General features: G+C 39.5%; 1 protein-coding gene across 1 annotated transcript; it reads right to left on the bottom strand.

Moving 5' to 3' along the window:
* Positions 1-2,400: 2,400 nt before the first annotated feature.
* Positions 2,401-26,438, bottom strand: LOC307267271 (rho-related GTP-binding protein RhoN-like). The gene is made up of 5 exons (XM_080049552.1): positions 26,137-26,438; positions 25,038-25,125; positions 8,437-8,546; positions 5,772-5,906; positions 2,401-3,449 (listed from the first exon to the last, which is right to left on the bottom strand). The coding sequence occupies exons 1-5, from the start codon at positions 26,239-26,241 to the stop codon at positions 3,195-3,197; spliced, it is 693 nt and encodes a 230-aa protein (XP_079905678.1). The 5' UTR covers positions 26,242-26,438; the 3' UTR covers positions 2,401-3,194.
* Positions 26,439-27,546: the final 1,108 nt, after the last annotated feature.

Genomic DNA, 27,546 nt, shown 5'->3' with positions numbered 1-27,546 from the left:
TTTGGCTGCTCTTTTCACACAAATCGCCTCGACTAAATGGGAAGCGTCTGACAGTAGCTGAGAGATTGTTGCCATGAATACACTTGAAAGTGTTAGGCAACCTATGCTCTGCAGGCGCTCGGCAGTATTGTGTGTGTACTGCTGAGGGGAATGCATTTGAGTCAGGTGAGGCTGCAAGGACAAGAGGGATTAGTGTTTACCAAATATGTTTGCTCACTTCAGACGGAGACTTAAGCGACCGCAAAGTGACATCTTTCACATTATCTGTAGCATCAACAAACATTTCGTGCCTTGGGCTGAGGTACCTCTGGCCTGCAAGTTTCTCACCTAACTTGATTTTTTCTGGCCCTTCACAATCAGCACAGCTAACCAGCAGACTTGTGGTTTCTTTTGATAATGGTAATGGAGAACATGACTAGATACATGGATAGTGGTGGCTCTTATATTATGCACTTATTTTTTTTTAAACTGATCCGCTATTATTGACCGCCACTTGAAATTACTATGCAGACGTTGTCATACACTGTATATGCAGGATTGTTTCTACTCCATCTGTGTGGAGGTCCTTCCCTCCCCTGACTAGAGGTCTGTCCTGGTTTTCGCCTTGGGCATGTGTTGCGACCTCGCGCTCTCTGCATGGCAACATGGCAGCGACGCTGTAAAATGTCACTTTGCTGAGCTCAGAGAGGCAGTGAGTTGCTGCAGGGCCTTAACCGTGGTGGTGGGGGGAACACATGGAACAAGAGTCACAGTTAAAGGTCAGACCACACAAGGCTCATGAATAGAGTCTCTAACAGCTGTATTCACTTTAAATATGAGGAGAACATATTCATATTATAAATGTTGCTAAATACTGTTAACGTATGTTATGTAGTGTGAGAATAATGACCGTATGTAAATGATTACTGTGATTCAAATACTGACAAATTAGAAAAATAAGGTGTTTCCCAAACCCTTTTTAAAAAGCTTAGTCAAAATAATGGTCTCAATGGGCCAATTTAGTTTACAGATTGGTGAATTTTGTAAGTTATTTAGTTTCAAATGCTAATCTTACTGCTGGCTTTTCGAAAATAAATCTCTGTGATGATCCTTTTAAATATATAAGAGAATAGGTTTAAGGCATATTAATCATAGAGATGGAATAGACTGCCAGAACAGCGTTGCATTGTATTGAAATCCCATAGAAATAGAAGACTTCATAGTGCTGATATAATGCACAGCTTAAACATTAGACTGCACCTTATTAATTGGTGATTGTTGATTGATAAATTGAAAAAACAAATAAGGTTTTGCTGCTTAATCAATTATACACTGTATTTGTAGCTATTACCTGCTGAAGCAATTAAGAAGCCAACTGTTGCAGGTGGGTCAATACACAGGGAAATGTGCCAAAAGCTGGGTGAGCATCTCTAAGGCATGCCACGCTGTAGCCTACCAGACCCCAATACTGGGATCTGACTTCAAATTATTTAAGTAACAATTATAGCCACTTCAAAGTGTAACCTTTTTTATTTCTTCATCAACTATATGTAGGCCTACTGAGCAGAAGTAAATTGGAAACCATTACTTTGCATTTGCACATAGCAGTAAGAAGTCAATGGGTTGCTTCTTCATACATTTTTAACTAAAATAACTTTGTTCTATATCTCATTATGACTAGTTATGACCTTCATGTCGGCGCCAGTCAGCAACATCAAAGTAACCATGTTAGCATTTTTAAGCCGATCTTAGGGACTTAAATGACGAGAACAATAAACATTACACCTGTGACCTGCTAAACAGTATGTTGGCATGCTGACGTTAGCATTTAGCTCAAAACACTGTTGTGCCTAAGTACAGCCTCACATAGCCTTTAGCAATGTCCGTCTGTAGCCTCCTAAGTCTTAAAAGCAAAAGATCATGCACATTTATGATTCACAGGTCATATAAGTGTGTGATGCTGTTCACCTTTTCTTGTGATATTTCCCAATTTGATCAATTTATGAAAAAAATATTTTTCTACCTTGCGTTTTAGCAGATAATCTGATTTCCACATCATGTATATGTGTGTATGCATTTTCTATTCCAGCAAAGGTATTAGCTGTTACTGCTCCTGTGCTGTTGAATAAGTTTTGCTTTTCAATTGAAAAATTATATCTCCCCCACCCAACACAATAGGCTTCTTCAAAAAGAAATGTTCTTGTCTTCCTGAGACTAAATGTTCATAGCTGCAAACAACTTTGCTCTCTGCTCCAGTGAACTGAGATGCAGTGAGAACAATTCCAGCCAAAAGGAGGATAATGAATCAAAGATTTCCCATTTCTACACTTAACTTTTCTGAGTATAATAATTCAGGTTTAAGGCTGCACTCAATAAACAAGTTACATATAAAAGATGTTCCAACACTTAGCAGAGCAGGTTTTTATTTTTTATTATCACATGTACAACATACTGTGACAGTCAACTCGTTTACTCCCTCCACGACGTTCCTTCCCAGAGTGGATTATTAGAACAATATTAATTTCACAACATGTCAGTATTATGTGGTGAGTCATTATTAGGTTTCCAATATTAAAAGCACTTGAGGTTTAAGAAACTAGCGTCATCTCAGCCCACAAGTTTGTTTTTTCATCCAGATTTTCTTTTCACCTTGTCGTAGGAAGTGGAACAGCACAGTTGATGCCCTGGCATTTACGAAATTACTCTGAACAGCTTGCGTGCATCGTATTGTGCTTCATTTACTTAAACACTTAAAGAGAGAATAGCATTTCAAAACAGGAAACAACATAATAGAGGTCAAGACCAGCAGTGCTACTGCTGCTTCCTGCGAGATGATCTTACCAATTATTTATTTTTTCCTTTCATCTCGCTAGTGACTTGTTTCTGTCCTTGTATTTCATGTGCCAACCCACCTGTTTGTTTCCCCATTGTTTGAGTTAAAGCATTAAAGAATAATAGCTTTTGCCACAACAATGACCTGCCCGTAAGAGAACACGGCTACAGAGAAAAAAGTAATAAGGAGAGTTATGCTAAAGATGGGACAAACAATTCCTTAAAGAACTCCCCGGGACAGCATTCCTTCCTGTTTTCATCATATTGTCCGTTATGCAGTGCAAAGATCTGACAAGAATTCACCAATAAATTAAGTTCATGTGCAGAATGGTTTCATGTCCATCATCAGTGCACACAGGTCAGGTCGCTGGTAGACTCTGGTCCTACATGAGCACGCAGCTTTTGGCCCGGTCCTTTCGAACCGCGGGTGGATGCTCGTTTAGCTCAGTCCTGGGCGGCTGTTGGGAGACCCGCTTGAGGCAGTGACGTGAGCCGGCACGTTTGAGCTGAGGCCGGTGAATGTGCGACACAGACGACAGGGTGGTGACGTGGAAAACATCGCGCACGCTGTTCTCCGAATACTTTGAGGTGCACTCTGTGTAGGCCACGGCGCCGATCTGCCTCGCCAAAGCGGTGCCCTAAAAAAAACACAGGAAAATACAGAATCTCAGAGTCAAGACTTCAGTTCAAGTTGTGAACAAAACATTGACAATCAAGTCATGTTTCTGGTCAAATATTCAGTCTCCTTTAGCTAAGTTTTTTTAATAGACTACACCATCTCCTAAGGGAAAATGTCTGGCTGTTCCACTGCTATATGCTCAAATGTTGGAGGCTAACTTTGTCAATTTGCCATTTGATGTGAGGAAAGGTGGTGTACTAGTAGTGTTCTTTGCCAAAAAGCCGCTGCTGCTGCTGGAGAGAATAGTTGATGAAGATCCTCAGACTGGACCAAAACAGTAATTGTGTGGGCTGAGAAACCAAAAGCTTAACGACTGTTATGCTCCACAGAGCCAAGGAGAACTGCAGTCGGGTAGTAAATTATTTGTGGGTCCATCGCTACGAGTGAAAAGGAGTATGACTATCTTTAAAGTATTCTGTTGTGACTATAAAAAAAGATTTGTAGCTTTTAAATGCAAGCTTTTTTCCAGCTGTATACTTCAGTTTGTGTTTGTTTGTTGTCCAAAAGCAGGTAACCAATTTCGAGAGCTGCTAACAGCCAGTACTAAGAGCTACAGTATATAGCAAACAAATTGTGTGTATGTGTGTGAGACGTACATAAGGGTTATGTGGTGGAAAAATAAGCCTTTGCAAAATATTGCTCTTGTTTTTTGAAAGTCATGTTGTACAAAACTTTGAAACACTCTCTGGAAGTTTATTATTATTATTATTATTATTATTATTATTATTATTATTATTATTATAACCATTTGTTATGTGCTGTTATTATCTTATACCTTTTCTTGGATGTTAGACCATTGGTCTTACTCATGTACAGTAAACACTCCCCACTTAATAAAAGCCTGCACTCTCAGAAGCAGGATAGCAGGCTTGCGCATACCAGAGGCAAAGATCTTCCACACGGCTATGAAATATTCAAGGCCTATTTGTGCAACTGGCACTATCTTAAATCTTTACCTCTCCTCCCACAATATACTGACTTTGTGTTTGTGTATATCTTGTAATAAAAAAAGGAAAGCTTTAACTCTTCTTTAAAGGTTGCCTATTATACAAGATGCACTTTTTCATTGCTTTTCAACATTAATATGAATATGGTTCGGTGTGTCGACAGACTCCCAAAGTATAAGAAAAGACAAGTCAGTTTCAAGTTTTTTCCCCCAGTCAGATTTTCTTCCTGTTATGACATCATAACGGGAGAAGCCGCCACCCCCCCCCCCCCCCCCCCCCCCCCCCCATTACCAACTATAGAACCCATAGAATAATTCAGCTGAAGATGCAGCCACAGTGGGTTTATATTCTCCCGTTGATTGTTCACATTTGGTAAAAACGGGTAATTAAATCATGTAAAGTCATGGTTTTCACGCAGTTTTAATGCAGCCAAATTGTAAAAATAAGAGTTAACTTAACAAGATGTGCTTCGGGGCCTTTGGGATCATTATTTTAAGTGTTTCTCCCTCAGGGCAGAAATAATGAGCTTCAATGTTGAAAATGGCTGCTGTGAATATTTCAGGAAAACATTTGGTGTAATCAAAGCTTTCTGTTCATTTGGAGCTGAGTCACTAGATGCAGAGAAACTAATCTGAGATCCTGATAGACCAATTTCGATGCCATTACTGACAGGAAAATGTGTGTGTGGTTACCTTTGCTATGTCAGATATGAGGAAATCTTAATATGTTGACAAACGACTGCCAAGAAGTGGAAATTTAAATGTAAATAGGCTATTAAAATGCATGCATGCCACTGTTCATTGCTCCAAGACACAAAGAAAACAATTGTATTATCGCACATCCGACTGTTTGTCTCCGTCTTTGTTCAGTGCCAGCTTGTTTATACTCCTCGTGTATCCATAGTTGTGGAAGTTATGATCTGAAGCAAATGTCATTCTCCAAATTCCCTTTCAAAAACTTTGTTTATTGGCACAAGGGAGCAAAGCAATGGATGTCATTCGTCTGGGATGATGCCATTAAACTTCTAAGTAAATCAGTTTTACTATAGGCAAATGAAAATCGCTGCAGCGGAAAATTAAAAAGGACTGCCATTTAAAAACCGTACGTCGGGCATGTTCCAAATATGAAAATGTTTGACAAAATGTAATACAACTTGTTTGCGTCACACATGCAAAACATACTGTGGCAATGCTAGGCTATTGTAGCAGGAACAGCAGTTCATTTCAAGCTAGATTTGAAACCGTTGATGCCCTCACAGACACTGGCTGGGCTTTCATGGAAATGATACAAACACATTCTTTCAAACAAGGCAATGCTGCCTCTGCACGCCTCACCTGTTCGTGTGTGACAGGAATCAGTCTGTGTTTGGAGAGCTCTCTCATGACGGTGATGTCCGTCCTCATGTCCAACTTGCAGCCGACCAGCACCACTTTGGCATTGGGACAGAACTCCTGCGTCTCACCCTGCCACTGTGTGCCAACAGACAAATACACATGAGTGAAGAAGATAACAGACCATTGTGGCCACTTGATTTTTATATTCTCATTTCTGCTGCTAGAATAGTCTTCAGGATATGGTCCTCCCCAAACTGTCCCCAAGCACAAATTTGTCCAATATATATGTATATATGTATGTTGTAGCAAAAAGATTTCCCCTAATAGGAAATAAGTGGCAAAGTACAAACACTGAAAAAAGAATGCTGATTTGGGTATGACCATTATTCTGCGCTTATGCTGTAGAGTCAACCATGAAACATTACTTCTCAGCCTGGTGTTAAGTTACTCTTAACTGCTTTTTTTATATCTATGAGTATATACAATATATTGTCGATCTCCAATGAGTGTAAATCACTCTATTTTTATGTCTGATACATTGTACTTCCCTGTTTGGTTGTAAATCATATTTTTAACCTCTAACTTGTACCAACTACTCCACTTCCCCTTTATGTGTGTTTTTATGCAGTTCTATTGCCTCTCTGAACCACTTGAAATATGGAAAAACAATGTCATTGTCCTTAGCTGAACTTGGAGCACATTACATCCTAAAATTGTCATTTGACCCGAATAATATTTAGACACGACAACCAGTCAAGGTTACTTGACCACGGTAGGACAAATGAGAAACAAATATTGAAACAGTACAATTGTATAGCTGTTTTGTAAGTTACAACATGGGCTCACAACATCTTGACGTACAGTACATGGCCATAAAGGCTGGAAGAAGACGGAGGGACACTATCATGACAGACCATCGGACATGACTCAAACTATTAAACTCTTACTGCTATTCAGTCATTATCTTCTCACACCATAGCACAGTCAACCACTTTGCACAGTTCCTCCATTTGTTCTCCCTGACAAAGAGAGCTTTTCTCCTGGATGTCTGTGTGGCTGCAGTTAGGGGCTCCAGTGTGTTGTGCTGTTGTGCAGAGCGAGCTGTTGCCTTTCAACGGGCTAGTGAATAGCGACAATTTAGATGAGTCACAAAGGACCCATGGAAAGAGCGGCTTATTGTTTGTGTTAATGTTAAGAATTGGTGAGAGTTATGTCCCGGATGAAGAGCAGAATGTGATCTCTCTAAGCAGAAAGTCTGTTTTTTTTTTTAAAGGAAGAAAGTGGAGGCTGGGGATTTTTGATAACTTCAGCTGAAGATTCAGTTTGAAAATATGAGCGCAACCCAGCAAATTATGTATGGAGTCATATTTCAGGGGAATCTAAGCAAGTTTAATGAAAAGAGGTTGAGTTCACATTATATGATAATGCTTGTGTTACTCATGTTTGGGTTTAAAAGGCGATTCTGATATCTGATATTCACTGGGGGAGTATTTGAAATATTTTTTTCTAAAATATTGACGATGACTCTGCCACCACTGAAACACATTGGTCGATAAAACCTGTGATTTCAATTGTGGACCCTTACATCTGCTACTGCTGTTTGTCTGATTTTCTGGGTATCTGTCATCCTCAGCCATTGTGTTTTTAGTTTTTGTGCTGCTTCTGGGTGCAGAAAAAGTGGTGGCCAGGTAGATTAACTAGGAGGCGGATGACGTCCTAATGCTAGATGAAAGAGATATACAGACAACACAACCTATTTGAATGACCATTTGAAGAGAGAATGGACTGACGTGAACCAAGGATACAAAACGGAGAAAGAAAGGTGACAAGGAGCCGACGGCTATTTTTGTATTTTAGCAATGCCGAGAAATAATAGTCCCTCTAAAAGGGAAATTGGAAAGCACAATAATTGGTTAGGTAGTCTGCTGTCAGAAACTGCAGAAGAAAAAGTGCTATGTACTGCAAGGTCGCTATTTGAGAATAGAAACTGGAAATGGCACATGATGGCGCACACTTAAGTACGATAGGAAAAGGGTAAGTTATTTGACATATCTCTAAACTTTGAATACATGTCACTCTGGCATCCTGTGCATGCATTGTGAGATCAGTTCATTCACAACCATTACTAAGGGAAACTCAGGTCATCTAACCAGGTCAAAGTTCAAGTTAGTTACTCAAGTGGACCCCCTGTATAGGTGTGAGAATTTTATCCACCATAAAAGATAAATGGTTTTGACTTGTATTGATGATGTCACTGATGAGTGATGATGCTGACTGCAGGAATGTCTGGGGACTAAAGGGTCAAATGCTCCAATGCATTTGATTACCACAACTCACATATGTTCGTTAGCATTGAAAACTATGATTAATCAATATCTTAAAGGATACTAGTTTGCAAATGCAGATTATATTACTGAACACACACTATAAGAAAGGTATGTTAAATGATAGGTTTGTCTGAATAGTACAAATGGCATGTGAGTATTGTATTGGACTTGAAAATGTCAGAACTTACTGCAGCTTTAACCCTTAAAGCTGCTCTGTTGCATGCTGACCTGATGAAATATACCTTGTTGAACACTGTCTCAGCTATGTTTGAAGAAAAATTAGGACACAAAAAAACAAAACAAGGACACATTCACACTTCTGTTAATGTGACACTGACCTTTTTCAGCACGCTGTCCAGTGTTTCTGGACGGCTGATGTCAAAGCAGATGAGTACAGCATCTGAGTCAGGATAAGCTAGAGGCCGCACATTGTCATAGTAGGCTGAACCTGTGGGTGGAAAATACACAATGTTAGACCAACACTTTCAAGTGGAAGTTGTGTTACTTTGCTAAAGAGTTAACATCTTTTTTTATCACTAAGTGAAGTGAGTCATTACCGAGCCCTATGATAACTATGATTAAATGTAATTACTGTGAACTAAGCAACGCTACAGATGACAATGAGTGGGTGTGATTAGTTGCTTTTCGAGACAAACAAAGAGACCTCGTCCACACCCCTGGTCTATCGGCCCTGACAGTCTTGAAAAACCCAACAGCTAGACGTGTGACTATAATGAATGGCTCACACAAAGCGTCACCTGGTATTTCAGAATGGCATGTTTTTTAGCCGGGGGCCAGGGTTTGAATTGAGCATTGTGACCTGGGCAAGGGGACACATTCCTACCCAGAGAGGACAACATTCCCTTTGCATTTCCCTCATTGTCTCCAACACTACGTGCTTTTGTCACCATACACTGTGTTTTGGCAAGTTCACAAAAAATGCGTTTGACAAAGAAATTCCCATAAAACCCAACTGAATCTGAGACACTGCCACGCATAGGCACAAACATAATTTTTTTTTTTTTTTAATAATTCAAAGCTTAATATAAAAAATACTGAAGAGACTATTGTTTCTCTTGAAATAATAAATGTTCCAAACTCCTGCGGTAAACTTTTAATATAACTCACTGTACTGCATTCATGCATGCATCTCAACAAGGTGCAAAAGTGTTCACACACAAAGAAAATGAGGATGATTAATTCAGTTCAAAAAAAGTTAAGAGAGCTAGGGAGTGCATCCGACAGTCCCCATTAACCACCCGGAGGTCTCCATCAGTATACCGGCATCTGAAACCTCTGCATCAGACAGCACTTGTGATCAACTGTAGTGTTAAAACATTTCTGTCTTTTTTTCCATAAAAATTCACTGGAGCTGCTTCTCTACAAGTCTAGAAATTTCAGAAAAAGCAGACATTCATATTTGAATGTTACTGACAGTTGTTTTATTTGTTTTCATTCATTTGAGCATAAGCTAGACATTTGGGTCAAACATACACAACAAAATACAGAATGAAATCATATTAATTGTAATTTATTGTAATTATTTAGGGTTCCAGTAAAAGCACATCCTTTAGGTCCGTTTTTATGCCTTTGTGTAAAACAACAAGAGATATTGGCTTCAGCCCACCTGGACTGTATTTATGAAATACTGCTGCTCTGATCAGGGCAATAGGATTGGATGTTGTAAAAGAAGTCATTTGCAGAGCTGCTTAGTAAGCACTTTTACAATAACACCAAGCCTATATAGGCTACAGCTATGCAGACTAATGTCTTTTGGTCAGCTGCTATCATTAGAACTTGTGCAATGTACAAATTATGCATTTGCTCGCACACCTAAAGTTATTGCACAGACACAGACTCCCAGCATAACAAAGTAAGTTACCTGTTTACAATTTCCACATATGAACATGGTATGTTCCTTTCCTTATTTCATGACTGACTGGTATTTATGGCTATTCACCAGTACAAAAACAACCACCAAATGTTGTTTTATTTCCTGTATTTGTGTTAAAAAAAAACTAATTGGCTGCTATATGGTTACCTGGTTTTTTAAACTTTCAAATATTATCGGTATAGGCAATTGGTTAGGCTATAATAACAACAATTTATTGGTTCGCTGTGGAGTTTTCTTGTAAGCTAAACAAACTTTCTATTTACATTCAGTGTTTCTCACCAGAACACAATGTATGTACCCCTGAGGTCTAACCAACATGTCAGATGCATTTCCTTGCTCATAAAACATTTGCAGAACTGTTTTATGAAGATTTGAAAACCAGCATTGCTTATATCCATTTTTGCTGCAGTCTAGGTGTACTCTGCATTCTTTGCTGTAGTTCTTGGCATGTTACCACCATCCGTATGATTTGCTTGACCCACAAAAATATCTCCATAGTGCTAGTAGTGGTCAAAAACTGCACCGGGTACCTTTAAATTGGTATGATTAACAATGTTTTAGTGTCTTAATTAATGGTAAAGCAAGGAAGGAATATGTTTACTGTGAGTTGCTGTGAACTCACAGCTCAAGCCTTTTTTGTGTAGATTTTATTAAGAGAAAAAAGAATGAAAAAGGACTCCGACGATAATAAAATGTGAATCAACAAGGGAGTGTTGTTAGTAAGTTTACAATCCCATTTCTTTCAGCCCCAGATGCAGACAATTAAGTTACTTTCAACATTTTCCCAAGGCAAGAGGGAGTAAGAAAAAAATTATTGCAGATCGCTGAATAATACAATAATGAGACTCCATTATGCTTTAATGTAAATTTAAAAATGCATTTCACAGAACCTAATTCTACCCTTCAGAAATAATGGAGGTGGAAATGTATTCTTCATTATGAAAGTTGGGTCACATAACAGAGTTAGACCATGGACATATAAAGAAACACCAACATAGAGCACCATGCTAGCCGAGTGCATTCAACAACCATTGTTGCATGTTGTTCCTCCCATTTCTCTACCCATTTCCATACAAAAAATATCTTTAGAAAAAGACAACAACAACCTGGCTGGTAAATTATACCACTGTTGTTCTTTAAATTAAATGATTTACAAGGACTATCCCGGGTGTTACCCAGGACTTGCCACTTCATCGAGGGAATGCAATCTCTTGCAGGCCATTAGCTAGGAATCAGCAGTCGGTATCCACTCTTAAAGTTAACTTTTTCGTACAACTGGCCGCCCATTTAAAAAAACGTGAGCTGCCTATTTAGCAGCCTGTCTGGTTGCTTTTACTGGTGTCGGGTAGTTGGTACTCCTTCAGCGGCAATATAGTTGTTTTGTTGTTCTGCCAAGTCCTTGTCTGTTCAGCCTACCTACCCCTGCTGCCAGAATAAACAAGCATTTAGACTCTCCTGAGATTCAAGTCATTTTGCACTTGAATCCTTATCCTCCTCCTCTCACCAGTTGTTCCAAAAAACAGATCCCTCCAACGCCATCTTTGAGTAAAATACACCAAATATGTCATCAGTCACCCTGACAACATACAGGAGGTCCTATATTCAACTAATGCTTCTTAAATGAATAGTTACATACACATGTAATGGTACATTTTGAGGAAATCTGCTTTGCTGTTAGACGATCGATGCCACTTTCATGTCTGCGGTTCAGGCAGCTATGATCAATGTTGTCATGGATCACATGTCTGCTTGTATGTGTATGTTGCTCAAAGGGGTAAACCCAGAGAGAATTACTACCCGATTCTGCAGTTTCCCTCAGCCCGGACTTGGAGTGCTTAAGTGTCTTTTGTCGCCGTGGTTCCCTGGCTCTCTAGTGTTTGGGTTCTCTCTCACCCCTCTCATCAGCATTTCCAGCCGCAGCAGGAAGCAATTTACAGGGGAAAAGTTTAGCAGTTTTAATAAAGTAACTGTACACTAACTGCTAAGCCCCAAACAGGCAGATAGACACGGTTAGCAACCAAATGGTGAACGTAGTGGAGCATTAAGCAATTACAGTCCGATATTTTCCTCAGGAGTTTGTGCAGAACAAACTACTTATAGCCACTACGAGTAACATGGCACGTTGGCGTCCCCTTTGGACAAAAGCGGTAGTATTTTTACGACGCCCGCTGTCGCAAAGCTGTTTCCTAGCGCATGCGAACTGAGAAGGGAGCAATATAGTGCATGTCCGTGTGTTGAAAGTGTGAGGACTCTTTTCGGCTCCGTGAGAGTGGTTTTGACACTGCATCAACTAATGCCAGTCACTGCCACACACACCTGATTGCAATGAGTTGATACAGCAGTGTCACCTAACTACTCTCTCTCTCACGGAGCTGAAAGATTAGGCTACGTGTCCGACTCCTCACAGAAAGCGAATGAACGAAAGACGGCAGTTAGTATGGATCACGATGAGGTAATGTGTTTATGTTGTTGTAAATAATTACTATTTCAGATAATGGTTATCTGATGATGGTGAAGCAAAGTAAACTTTGTGTTAGTACCAACCGCTCATTCATTTAGGAGTAAACACTGCAGTCTAGTTTCGCTCTCGTGAAATTGTATACACGTTGCTTGGCAACGCCCTGGTCCCGCCCGTAGCCTATATCACTCTCCCTTTTAGCTTTTCTTCATTGCATTTTTTCTTTGATGGTTCAGCCCCGTTATCAGTCATTATGACGACAAATAACTGTCTCAAACAAGGCTCCCGCTCCCCTTCCCTCACCTGGAGGGATAGGCTTCTCAAATCACGTTGCAGCGCCACACTGAAATCTGCGACCAATACGGACATGTGACCATAGAGCCTGCACGAGCGAACCGAAAATCGGACTGGGTGTGCGACCAGACCAAAAGCAGTAATAAAAACTATTTAAAAACGTCTTTCTTTGCACTGATGGTCTCGTTTGCTGTTAAAGGTAATTTATGATTATCAGAGGAAACATAAGGCTGTTTAAAAGATATTTAAATGTTAGTCGTAGCCGCTTTAAGTGACTCTTACACTATCTACCTTCTTCTTCATACTTGATTCACAGATATGAGAGCAAGTCCAATATTATCACCTATTTCTTGAAGAGAAAGTGACCAGCAGTCATATCAGTGAGTATCAGCCTTGTAGCACTCAAGACTGGTCTCGGTTAAAGGTACTCTGAGGAACTTTCAGTTTGTGTTACTTCTTGCACCCTCTTTGGACAAAAGCGGTAGTGTTTTTACTATTCCAGTTGTTATTCCTAGGGGAGCGTACCCATGACAAAGGCATTTTGATCAACTATATAAAAATAGCACTCTTTGCACTGATGGTCTCATTTGCTGTAACATGTCATTTATGATTATCAGAGGAAAAATTAGACTGTTTCAGAAATATTTAAAAGTTGCTCGAAGCACCTGGACAAAACTATGTATATTTCCCAAAATGTTTCTTCCTTTCATGCTGCTTCAAGTGTTGAAGGATTTCAACAAAGGTCTATCCTGTGCAGAATATAACTAGTGATTCTCATTTTGATGCCACCTAGAACCAAGAGTCTGGGAATCATATTACTGTACACGATCCGATATATTAAATACCTCAAAATATAGGAAATCAAGAAATCAGTCATGCTTATAAATGAATTCAGCTGCACTATTCCTCATGAAACTGTAGCATAACTGTAGGGACCTGTAGCATAATATTGGATAAACGGCATTGCTCACTCAACTCTTCTTTATAATAAGAGATTCGCACACTCTCAGGCTGCAAGCCCAGAGGTCCCATGATGTCAACCAATCCATGTTCAGCACTCGAGGAGCAGCTAATGTGTATCGATCAATAAGCTTTTTTGACCCTCTCTGGGACCTGTAGTATGATGCCCCTCATGGGAGGATTCCTGCTGTTGTAGCAGCAGCACAAAGGACCTTCAGCCCATCTGTCTCTGTCTACAACCCTCTGACCAAGAACAAACTCAAACAGACAATCAGCCAGTGGAAGCCTGCATTTATTTAGCCATCTCAAAGGAAGATATGGGTTTCATTTTAAAAGCTAATTTATTTCAGTTTTGGAAACACTTACATGAACAAACATATTTGTGTCACTTCAACATCAAACATCGAATGTGTATTAGATGTGTGGCTGTTGAACATCATTTGGCCCAACCGTCTGGTAAACAGCAACGGCATGCTGGGACTCCGCGTGGGGTCGTCATACTTTTGATGTTTGATGCTCACAAACAGCTGCGTTGCTCTTTTTCCCTTGTCTGTTGGTTGCTAGTGTTAATGAACTGTTAAGCATGTTCTGCCCATGCCCACATGTTATTTTGCCTAATCCAGTCATGTGCTGCTTTTGACGAATATAGCTCTAGAGAGGTTTGTCCTCATTAAGACTCATGAGAACGTCTGAATGATATATTTTAGGAGCCAAATTTACTGTAACTACATGCTTTGAAAAATTTAAGTAAATAGAAGCCTGCATGTAATCCGCCCAAATGGTATGATACTGGGCTGCATCACAGGTTTGTATATCCTATTCCTTTCACTTACATACAGTATGATTCCTATATTTGTAAGATTGTTTAATTTTGCACACACAAATTTTGCACCGGGTGTATCAACAAGATTTGAGTCTTTTTATGTGATGTCTTTTTATGTCAATTGACCGTAGCTCCCCCTGACGATGTCTAACAGACAAAATACGTAGTCAAGGGACAGTAGGCACTGATTCAGGGAATTCAAATGTAATGAAATTGCTTCTTTTCCGGGAAGAAGGGCTGCAACTCACACTTATTTTCATTTCCCCAATGTTCTAGAGCTGAAAGTGACGGATTTAAAATCATTATTTGGTCTGACCAACTGTCCAAAACAAAAAATTATTAAGTTTACTTTCATGAAATACAAAGAAAATGAGCAGAAGGTCACATTTAAGAAACTGGCTTGGAGGTACATAAGCTTTTCATAAACTTTCTTGAGGAGCGACATTTAATGAGCCCCACTGGGCAGGTTTCGTAATTATGAAATTAATGGAGACACATTGTCTCAACCTCATAATCTATGTTAAATATTGTAAATCTAGATAGTGTTTTGTGTTGTTTGTCATGCTGAAGTACATATGTCCTTTTTCCTATTTTGTCTCAACTTGTAAAACTCATTAAACATCCACCGAAATGTCTTTGGTTAGTCTAGCTCAAGGCAGTGAAGTGGCTGATAAGAGACAATCAGACGGTGAGTCGTATCCTTCAGTATTCATGGCTCTGCATGATTCAAAAAGGAACGCAAACACACCTCGGGCTGTTTGCTCAGAAAATCATTATTAATCCTCTCTTATAACATTTGTGTCTGCCTACTCCAATCATGGCACAGTGGTGTATTCATTATTTTAAAAACCTGTTTCTCCCAGTCACACCCTTCTGAAGAAAACATCCCCTTTGTTGAGTTTTCATGATCCACGTATGAATTCCTAAAATCATCCAGAGGGGAAACGGCAGTAAAATTGTGACGCTATTGATTCATGTGTTTTTCTTTCAGCAGCTGAACGAATGAGTAATGCTGCCCACAGAGATTAAGCATTACTGCATGCTGTGTGAAATGTGGGGACAATAAGACTGTCTGGTAAATAACAGACAAGAAATCAGCCTGTACATTCAGATGATTATCACACAGTAATGAAATACACTCCGTTGACAAACACACGCCCTCAGCATGGACAATCACTCGGCGTATATGCTCAAACACTTGGAGACAGCCCTGCAGAACACTGCAATGCTCTGTCTCTCTCTCTCTCTCCTTTTCACGGAAAATTGCGTGTGAGTTAACGACAGTGTTTTAAAAGAAGATTAAACCGCAGTTGCATTGTGGGAATGTGGGATGCAGTGTTTGACCCATAGCAGGGACTATTTATTTATTTTTTAACTCTAGGGCAATACTATAACATTGAAATATACTTTAATAATAAGGAAATTACATTCTGAAGGAACGTCTGTTGAGTCCAAATGTTAAATCTTGAGTAAGACAAGTCCCCTAATTATTTGTTAAGCTTTACTGGGTTTTTCAACTTGAATCAACTCAGTTTGCTTGGTTGTCAAGGAGATGGCAGAATTGTAATAATGTGCTAGAAAGCTATAAAAAAAAGGCAAATGATTGGAGTTCAGAGCTTTTTTGTTGAATTAATGTCTAGGTATCATTGATGTCCAAGTTAAAATCTGTTTGGTTTATAAATTGACATAATGTAACATTTTAATGTTAAAATCTCATCACCTTGACTTCATTATTTCTCATTCATTAATCATTATCCAATTAGGTAATATGTATAACATGCTAGTATTCTTTACAATGTCATAATGGTGTGTTAAACTGTAGAACTTTAGTATTACATGTCGCCAAAGTCAAGTCAACAATAACATGCTCATGAAACTCAAGAGGAGAAGTGTTTTAATTTGTCTCAATGTTTGAACTTCACAGAGAAACTGAACAATGTAACCTATCCTCTCCTGTGTTAGGCTGCATGTAATTGGAACACAATATGCTTGTTCTTGCTATATGGCTGACTGAAATCTCTGGTGAAGACAGCTGGAATGGTATTTTTGGGGGGGAGGAGGGATCTTTGAGTGCGAGAAAAGTGCTATATAAATTAAATATATTATTATTATCTTCATCTTTATGATATTTTTGTTGGTTATCCATTCACTAAAATGTGTTTTCTGAAGTAGCCTAGGCTAGTTGATTGTCAACGGGCAGCGCTAAAGTTCACTCAAGGTCTGTCTAAGGTTACTCAAGTCTTCAGTGTTTTGAATGAGGGATAGTAACAAGAAAGTGGGGCTGGTTTTCAGTGCAAACATCCTACGTGATGTATTCAGTGAGCACAGAGGGAGAGTGCAGCCAGTGAGTTGAGTTTCGCCTGAAATCAGCAATAATCCTGTGGGTTTCCTTCAAGTTAATGGCAGAGGGGAACAGACTAACATCTTCCCCCTTCACATTAAACCTCCCGGCTCCCGTTGTGATTTTATACGCTGTCTGAGCACCCTCATGTTCCTGTGTGTAACCAGTGATTCTCAGCTTTTAAACCCAGAGAATAATACACCAACCTCTGATCCATACATCCTGGTTAGATTGGAGTTTTCTAAGACTATACTACAACCATTAGAAAAAGTAATGTAAAAGCATTAACTAGGGCAATTGTAATAGAACAGTTTGAGTCACTCAGAAATGACGTACATTTCTGAAAATAGTGTGAATACTTCATACGAAAGTGCCGGAAATCTAATTTACCCTTGTAGATATTTGAATAATAGCCAGTACATTTTTGTCAGAACTGAACTACAGTATGTTTTATACCGGATCAATTTACAATTTATTGGATTCTGTTTAGTGTTTCCAGGAGCCGATCCCCGTTTACTAGCATAATCAATACAGTAGAGTTGACACTAAAATGTTTTTTGCTGCGATCATTGAATCTATTTAAAAATAAATAAATAAATAACAGGAATCACTAGAAGCAGCAATTACAGCATATTGCAATGCAGTAGGAATAAGGTCACCACTGCCCACCCCTCCAGCCATCTCAGTAATGGCTGACGTGTCACGGGCTGAATGGAGTGGTCATAGCTACATCTTGCATTATAGATAAGGGATAGAGAGGGTCTTGAGTGGATGGATAGAACACTTGAGTACCCTCTGTGTGTGTTTTTTAGTCCAAACAACATGCACTATAAATCTAATGACTTTTTTTCCCCCAGTCACATAATGTAACAAAGAGCCATTATGGTTTTAAACCACTGTCTAAAAAATTACAAATGTCTACTCTATGTAACTCCATGGACTGATAACATGAATTTTCCTGTTTCCATGAATATGGTCTTCAAGCATTGTAGAAGCAAACGTAAGTGTATATTTTACATACATTATTATGTTTCGTTTATTCGCATTAGTGGGCTTAACAAACATAAAAACAGACGGTATGGAATATGGAAAATACAGCAAAAACGACAACTGTACTTTCTATCAATGGAGCAAGCAGATTATGTTATCCACCAAAATTATACCAGACAAAATTAATTAGTAGCTTAAATAAAGATTTATATGAATGAATCATCAACGAGAAAGAGCTACGTTATTGACATATATAATATGTGTTTTAGGAAGAAAAGTAATGAATATTGTATCCAAAAGTCATAGTGCAAAAGTTAGCAACACTGTGTGAATGTTTATCCAGACTTGCTGTCTCTCTTAAGACAGACTTCTCATTTACACATGGACTGGTATAGCTTGAGAGACAGACCGAGTGTCCCCCTGGGAATGAGAGTGGAGACACAACTAGGCCATTGATTTTCAATGTACCCTTGGTCTTCTAATGGGCTGCATGGGCTGAAGAGGATCAGACCTGAATGACTTGGGCTCGGCCTCGCAACATCAAAACCTACAGACACTCATTTAGTCCACTCTCAGCCCGCTTTCTATACACGACTCTGAGCACTTAAAACTCAGCACTCCACTCTGGACTGACACTATATCCTTGTGTCTCTTCACTATATGTTCTTCTACTATTCTAATCTCTCAGAGCACTTATTCATGCGCTCACATACACACAAAAAGACACACATACCCCTGCACATTTAAAAAAAAAAAACTAACAACAGCACTTGGACTAAAAACCCAGTTCCCCATCGCTATCTGCACTTCAATCCAAAAAAGCCTCCGAAATGGTATACGGCTGTTTTCCCTGTTCATTTTGTTGTCATGGAGCCAGGTGCCACTCACACACAGACGCTCGCTCAGAGCACATCTGGGATCTGGGTAGTGCTTTCAAGGAGCCAAACATATAATTGGGGTCATAAAAGCCACTCATGAATGAATGATGGATTGTTAAGGCAATCTCAACCACAGACTCCGTCCAGGATGGATGGCAGAATGGCTGGCTGGATGGATGGATGGATGGATGGATTGATGCAACAGGGTCTTTGGGCTTACAGTGCAAGTGGTATCTTCACTGAACGTTACAAAGTGAGCGTGCGCGTGTGCAAACACCTGTGTGTATTCAAACTGTTCTTATTGACTTGTCAGGCCCTCAAGGAAGTATCACACAATAAAGGTTACATGTTTCTGTACTGGTTGCACCCAGGGGACAGACTTAAAGGCGGGAAACTTCAAAACATTCCTTTCTTTGCTTCAGGGTGCGACACAGCAGGTTTAGCCAGTTTTTTCATCAAATCTTACATCACACTTTCATACGCTCAGCTGTGAAACCAGCTTCTTTTGGAGTGTGGGGGGGGGGGACTTGTGTTTTTGTGGCAGGTCTATATGCCTTAGGCCACTACGACAACTTGTTTTTGTCGCCAACCGGCCGCAAAGTATAATAGACTCAAACAATTCAACCAGGAGATGAACTGTTTTTTTTCTTCATGAATCCAGCCAAGAAACTTGACAACAAAACTTCAAACCCTAATTTCAAGCCCTGATATGTGTGTTACTCACTGCATTACGAACTAAATAGTTATTATGGATACATTTTTAATTATTCAGCACTATTGCTATGTGACTACAATTCAAATGTGAAACAAGTGCTAAACTACACTATAAAGCTCCATACATCTGAGATAAACTGCAGAGTTAGGTGATAATGGTCATTTCGAGCATCCCCTTTCACTTAGTAGTCATGTAAGATATTGTTTATATAACTATATTGATTATGGCTGCTTTGAATAACCTCAGACCATGACTCCTTTCCAACACATTTTAAACATAATACATCGTTATTTGTGCAGTGTGAGAACATTTACTATCTATGGTGAAAACGTAAAACAACCTCTCCACTTTCATGCTTGACAAGCCATTCACGTGCACACTCGTAAAGTTAGAAGGTGAATCGGGACAAAGTCTGTTTCGATGCCAAGTTTGATACATGATATGCAATTACTTTGGATCCTAGAAATAAATGATTGTAGGGCATATTCATAATTTACACCTGATTATTCATAATGAATGTAAAAGTCACCCGTGGAGTCTATATTAATCTAATTAATGTCCCTTTTTAAAGCCTTAGATTGGTTGGTAATTGAGCAGATGCTTGTGAACAGCAAATTTCTTTGGGCGAGGGGCAATTAATGCAGGAGGAAAAAGCATTAGATGAAATGAAATGAAATGAAATCACACTGGGAGACTTAAAAGAACCCGTGGCGCACAGACATCTACAAATACCACCACACGCGCGCATGCTCGATAAAGATCATTTGTTGCCATGACGGTCGCAGGAGGGTCAGGTAGGAGCAGATCAATCAGAAGCTAAATGAAACCTGGGCACCAAGTCTTTTCTCTTTTTGTCAGGGCACATAAAGATAGATTTAGAGTGAGTCACAAAGTGGTATCTGGACTGCACGAACATGCCCAGTTAAGGATTAAAAGGTGAGCGTGCAATTCTTAGAGGAAATGAGAAAAAGATATAGTGAGAAGTGGAGGGGAGACATTGAGACAGATAGTGGGACCAGGTCAAAGAAAACGCAAGCTAAGCTAATCAAGTGCAAGAGTGCTGAGAGGGCAGTGGCCCAATACAGTGGGACTCCTGACCTTGACTTGTCGAGAAACACAGAAACAGAAGAGGAGGCCGGCGAATCAGTCCGAGTGGATATTAGAAAGAATTAATGGAATTAAAGAGAGGAAGGGGAAATAGTGCAGAGAAGGGGGAAAGTCAAGGCAATAAAGCTGTGTTATGGCACACAAGGTCGCCTGGGATCAAGATTTCAAGCTCTCGATCTCGTTACTTTATTCATTTGGAGACTAGAGGTCCCTCATTAAACAACTGCTGTGTCATCATAATCAACAGTGCTTGCAATTAGAGGCTAATTTGTTCTTTGTTTTATGGTGATTCAAACAAACAATTGGTATTTGATGACTCCGAAAGGTCCAGTGCACATTAAAATACTGCACAATCTTCTTACATGGGAGACATTGAATTATTACATTGGTCATTTAGTTTTTACGAGCAGAAAATATTTAGCTCATTTTTAATTGTTTCCCAACGGGCTCTTAATTTCGAACGCAAGATAGAATACAGTAGAGAAACTTGTGTATGACATGAAGGACATAGGTTAGATCAACACAACCGATTGGTTCGGGCAACCTTCCGAACAGAATTGGATAACATGTACACTGCATGAGACTGAATAATGAAGATATAAACAAAATTCAGTCTGATTATGAGGCCTGGGCAGAGCTTCACTTCTAGGTATCACAGGGCTGGGAAGCCTCCAGATTCACCATGTGGAGATTTTTGCTCATTTTATTACTCAGAAAATTAGTCTGGAGAGTGGGAGAAATAGGGTTCAACTGTTGCCCATGGCCCAGTAGTTATTATGGCTCTATCTGTAGCATTTTTTATTTATTTTTTTGCCTTGTTGCAATGGCAGAGCAGCACAGTCAACGTAATTCTCTTCAGACTGACATTTCTAAGCTGGCTGAAAAAAAAGAGTCCTTAAAGTTCTCAGAGAAATGGACATTTGAAGATCGGCAATCCCCTGACAGCTGTTCAAACTCTGCCTGAGGAAGAGCATTTGATAGGATCAAAAGCTCCAGGGCACGCAGCATTGCAATCGGCCCTGGAGGTGAGGCTGGTTTGTGTCAAATGCTGTTTCCAAGGTGATTTGAATCTCCACTAGACTCTTTGCTCTGATCATAATCTTGACTCTTGCCACAGCATGAAAGACAGAGAAGGTAAGAGATTAAGATAGCAGCATTAAGCATACAGATTGAAGTGAAGAATGAAAGCTAAGAGAGATGCCCTCAGAAAAAAATGGGGGTGGGGTTCAAATTTGGCAAAAAGAAAGAAATGCAGTTTAACCCAGGAGGCATATGAGCATGCAAGGAACCAAGACATTGAAAGAGGCAGGAGGGTGAAGAGGCAGTGGGTGGCGCAGCAAGACGACGAATAAAGGAGACAAGGGGCAAGTGTTTGGTCACACAGCAAGTGCCTGATTAATTAAATCCACTGTTTGTCTCTGCACAATGAGAGGGCATGCAGCTCACAGGCTCGCTCTGCCACCTCGAATCACACTCTCCCCCCTCTGTACGACTGGACAACAGTCAGCCTGCTGCTTCAGTTTGAACTGTTATCCATGCAGAATAGCACTGGCCTTACATATCGTAATATCTGTGATTAGTTTGTGTCCTATAATCATCTGTATTTGCAATGCCGGATTCTTTTCTGCCCTGAAGCCCTTTTTTATAAACAAATATTTTCGATTTGGTTAAAAGGCACTTTCTCTGTGATTTTTATGTTCAATTGGTCCCACTTTGCCGGGGAATATAAATGCGGGATTCTGAGTTAAAGTGATATTATATGTCTTAAACTGTACGGTAATTGTAGCCTGTCATTATGGCTTTATACCCTGTCTTCCGTATTGGGCTATGGCCCTATCAAACACTCAAAAATAAACTGTTGTGATACTCTGCAATGAAAACACAGCAGATTTTCACTCTTCTGTTGATTCTGTCATAGCCTCTACTCAACAGCCTCACTTCCACTTGTTCGGTTCACCTGCTGTGATGCAAACTGCACACGCAGGCATGCCATACACAGACAAAATGAATGCTAACAAACAGTTGATTTGCTTACGCATGTGTGCACATGCCTGTGAATACAAACACTCACACACGCAGTGGTGTGTACATACTCAGACAAAACTATGAAAGCATAAGAAGTGGAAGTAAAGCATAATAAGTGGAAGTAAAGCACAGATTCAGAAGTTGATAACGCAAAGGTTTTACTGCCACTGTTTCAGCAGCACACGCATTCAAAGGCATCCTCGTATGCACGCCAAGTGACTGTAATCCCGCTCTTCAGTCATTAGCAAGAAGAGGAAGGTACCAGGGGGAATTGTGGTGAGACAGACTTAGAATAGCTGGCAGGAACGCTGCGAGGCAACACACCCATCTCCACTAAACCTTGTACTGGGGGAAGCCAGATCAAGCTAGACATGGATCACCTGCCATAATCCACATCATTAAAAAATAGTTTGGTGGTATTTTGGGAAATACAGCCAGCCAGTTAGCTTAGCTCCCTATGAAGACACCATAGGGGAATACTGCTAGGCCGAGAGCTACAAACGACTAAGTTGCTAGCTAGCTAGCTAAGGATGTTAGCTGCTGACTAGGGATGGAAGTAAACTAAACTCTTTTCTTCTATTTCTCTTAAGTCTCTCTTCTATTTCTACTCGTCTCTGTATACAATTAATGTATTAATATATATATATATATATATATATATATATATTAATTTATATTAATAAATATTAATATAAAAAGTCTTATATATTAATAACCCTGGGATATGCGTATGTTTGAATTTGTTGCTCAGGTTTTGAAACATTTTCAACTCGCTCAAGCGTTTTTGCATTTTTCCATTGTCTTTGTAAGCAATCACACAACCTCTAAAATGTGCTTTGTTTTCCGTCTGAACACTAAGTAAAACTCATTTATACATTATATTTCATTTATTTAGTCAAACTGACTTATGGCCGAGTGCAGTGACTTCCACAAATTATCGGTGTTAGACTAGACATGATTTTTGTTTCTTTAAAAAGTATTATTTTACTTGACTTACTTTATCCTTAAAACTTTAAGTATAGGCTACAATTTAGCATATTTCTTAGTTAAAGAGAATAGCTGTATGAATCAGTGAAGTCATTCATAAATTCTTTATTTGGGTTGCCAGATTGTAAAACACCCCTTTGGCTACCGTGTATATCCTCCAATAAACCCCTTTTAAAGTGTTCCCTATTAAAAAGTAATACCTATTTTTCTTTCATAGTAGCACACACTCAGATAGAAGCAGATTTTTGTGACACTAATTAATGGAGAAGGTATTGCCACGCATTGCTGGGAAAATACCTTACATATTATTCATAATGGCACACAGATTCACACCTAGGAGTGCTATGTGCACTATGTTTAGACGACACAACATAATAAAGTCCTTCATGACACATGCCTATCACACAATAAGATTAATTGCACATTTTTGTGTGGTGGAGTACATTTCTGTTTTAAGGATGACTGTCAAAAAGGTGTGTGTGTGTGTGTGTGTGTGTGTGAGAGAGAGAGAAACAGCCAGCGATTTCAGAGGGTGTTGTTCAAACACTCCACTGGAGTGGCCTCACCCACTGGGAACCAAAAGGAAACATCAGCAGCAGCAACAACAGTAGCTCTTAATCTCCAGCTTGTCTAGCTGGTCTTTCTGTGAACCTGCATGGGTGGAGGTCAATGGAACACTGCGTGCATTTTAAGGCTCCTCTCTGTGGTCGTGTGAGAACAAGTTTTCAGGAGTTGTTATGTAAGTGGAAATGAAATGCAATAGGGCCCAAAAGGCTTACAAAGAGGTAAAGTTGGCCCATATCCAGGGACTTAACCTATCAGACAGTTCCAGAAACTGTCAGCTGTTGAAGTCTGGTTTGTGAAATATGAAATGCAGAAAACTAACTTCTGAAAGTCCCCAAAATAATTAATATAATGACACTAGTCGCTGCATATAAAAGTTATGCTCACCATTTTGATCAGCTGCCCCAAAGCCATAGCAGCGCAACAAATGGAAAAAACAAACCCTGCGATCAACATTTGTTCTCTCAAAAAAAAACAAATCAAATGTTGTTTTGACACTGGAAAACCTGCCATGTTTTATGGGGTTGTTCATGATTCCAAATTGTAACTGTAACAAAATCATGTATACAACCAATTTGTTCCTAAGTGGGGGATCATGATGTGACAACGTCCTGCAGTAGGTAAGTGTTGAATGACAAGTTGTTCGTCTGAAGCAAACTGCAACCGTCAAATGAACTCTACAGGTGATGACAAGACTTGTACTGTATGAAGACAAACAAGTTCTGTGAATGCATACCTAAAACAGGAATTAAATTACTTAAAAATCCTGTCTGTTAGCTGCGGTCTGCTGATGTTTTTGGCCTGCAGCCTGGATGTTATGTTACTGAATGCTCAGAGGAGTCAGCATGCTCACAAACCCTGGGTGCCCATGAGGGAGAAAACCCACCCCAAACACAGTCTTACCTGAAGTGTCCCACATGTTGAGCTCGATCCTCTGCTTGTCTATCTCAAAGCTGGCTGTGTAATTCTCAAACACAGTGGGGACGTAATTCTGAAACGAGACACGTGTGGCTAAAGTTAGATCAAGGCACAGAGGGTTATCGCAAACGCTGTAGGATGTGATTTAAATCAAGATAATGTAAGGTAGGGAAAGAAATTTAATTATTCCACTCAGCTGTAGTGCAGTATCATGCATGCAATCATGAACATCAGCTAGTCCGTGTGTGTGGGTGTTTGTTTGTGTTTGTGTGCGTGTGCGTGTGCGTGTGGGTGTTCTTCTTTCGGGTAACATACTGTATACAGTATACTGTATTTTTATTATTTTCAATACAATAACTGACAATTAATGATGACATTCCCTATTGTTAACATATTGAAAACATTTTTCCTTCACTATTCTGAGCACAACGCAGATGTGATGACCATGAGTTGTCTTTCTTGTATTTATCCCTTAAAAATGTAAACTTGTGTTTTTATTATTTTAACTTTTCAATACGATAACTTAAAATTGGTTGTGTTGGGTAAATGTGTATGCCATACATCTGTAAGAGTCCTGCCTGATTAATGTCATTGGACATTCAGAAATTTTAGTCGCAAATGAAAACATTATAATATCACATTTAATTATTCGCAGGTCTCACAATGTAGAAACACACAAACACACACGGTCCAGATAGACAGGTGGTGATTCAGTGCGTTGCTGCGGTCACAGTTTTATTTCAGTATCACCGGAATGCTCCTACACCGACGCGCGCGCTGCGGAAAAGCGCACAGAGCCCAGACTTCTGTGGCCACGAATGGTTTGGTGAATTAATGTCTTTATTTAATAAAGTTGTTATTAAAATATAGGCCTAATAGACCACAGAATCAAGATCAATTCCATGATAAAGAAATAGGCTAAAATGTTACTAGTAATGTAGGTTTTGAAGTTTCACTGGAAATGTCAGGCTGGATGGCGACTTTGGCGACTTCGAGCTATTCCGTATGGTTTCAGTGACTTTGCGCACCTGTGCTTCATTCATCCCTCATCATATGCTTATCTTTATGAAATACTGTCTCTTACCGCCGGGTACGAGTCTTTGGCAAACACGTGTAGGAGAGCCGTCTTTCCACACTCCGCATCGCCGACCACCACGATCTTACAGCGGAGTAATCCCTTGCTCTCCATCGCGCCCCGAGTATCACTGAGTGGCTCCGTGTGACTGCCTACTTGTCATTTAGCTCCAGACAAGTAGAAGTCGAGTCTAAGAGCAGCTGGAAAATGTTTTGAATGAAGAAGAGGAAATCACTTCGGAGTAGACGGACACAAACTTCAACACCACAGTCTGTTGTAGTTTCGGCTGCATGCTCTGCGCTTTGCTGCGCTCGTATGCTCTACCGGTGAACTGAGGCACAGTGACAACACACCTGTCAAAGTAAAGAGCGTCTCTTAAAAAAATGGTTTCCTGAAAACTCTTTCAAAATAAAAGCCCTACAAATCAGTCTCCTAATAACAAAATCATCTACAGGTATATGAGTGGATGCAGCATATTGATGAGCTACATGGTAGAGGTAGGCATATGCTTAGTAAATATTTAAAAAAAAAATTATGTTTGCCTGTCTGCACCAAAACGAATCAATAGGCTAGTAGCCTAGGCCTAGTCTCTTTAAGCCTTAAAGCAAAAGTGTTCCTAACAATGAGACTAATATGCCTATGACTTCAAGCTTCAATAACACTGTAGCTTGGGAGGATAGGTATAGGCCTAAATCCCTCACCAGGTGAGTCATGCACATCATAAATTATTATATACCTGTGCTATTACTTTGAAGCCACAATCCTTCTTCCGGTCTCCCTCTAGTTGTTTTGGTGAAATGAGATTTGCTTTTCTTCTGTTTATTAGCTTCAACTCTCTTTAGCATAGCCTATAATAATCCAGATCAACATATCATAGGAAATGTAACATTCTAGATGTTTCTTTATCATTATTACAATGACTCACAGTCTCTTTGATATAGCCTATATAGCCATATGCTCACAGCACAGTAAAACTAATCATGTATTTCTTAAATATAGGCTACTATGATGACTTTCTCACACTTTGTTAGAACGATTCCGGATTACTGCATATAAACATGTAACCAGCCAATTAATAACAGTTTGAGTATGTGTTACTCATTTAAGCAAATCAATAGGCTATTGTCATGAACTGTAGAGAGATGGCTCTAACTTCTGACCTATAGCTCCATCTTCTGGTCAAAAGTAAGTATTATTTTATGTGTTGGATTAAAGTGTCATTCAGTATTTATTTATTTCTATTGAGAAATATTGTATTTAATAAACAAAATGATCACAATTAAAGCCCCTTTTTCTTTTCTGTAATGTTACATTTCATGGGTAAAATTTGTAGAATGTGTAACCAGGAGATATAACTGTTTTGCGGTTTTAATTGTAATATTCCTGGAAATAGCAACACTTAATAATATCATCATGTCA

The sequence above is a fragment of the Ammodytes marinus genome (genome assembly GCF_949987685.1).
Source record: "Ammodytes marinus genome assembly, chromosome: 20".
Lineage (NCBI taxonomy): Eukaryota > Metazoa > Chordata > Actinopteri > Uranoscopiformes > Ammodytidae > Ammodytes > Ammodytes marinus.
Note: the sequence above shows the minus strand (reverse complement) of the source record. Positions and strands in the feature narration are given on the sequence as shown.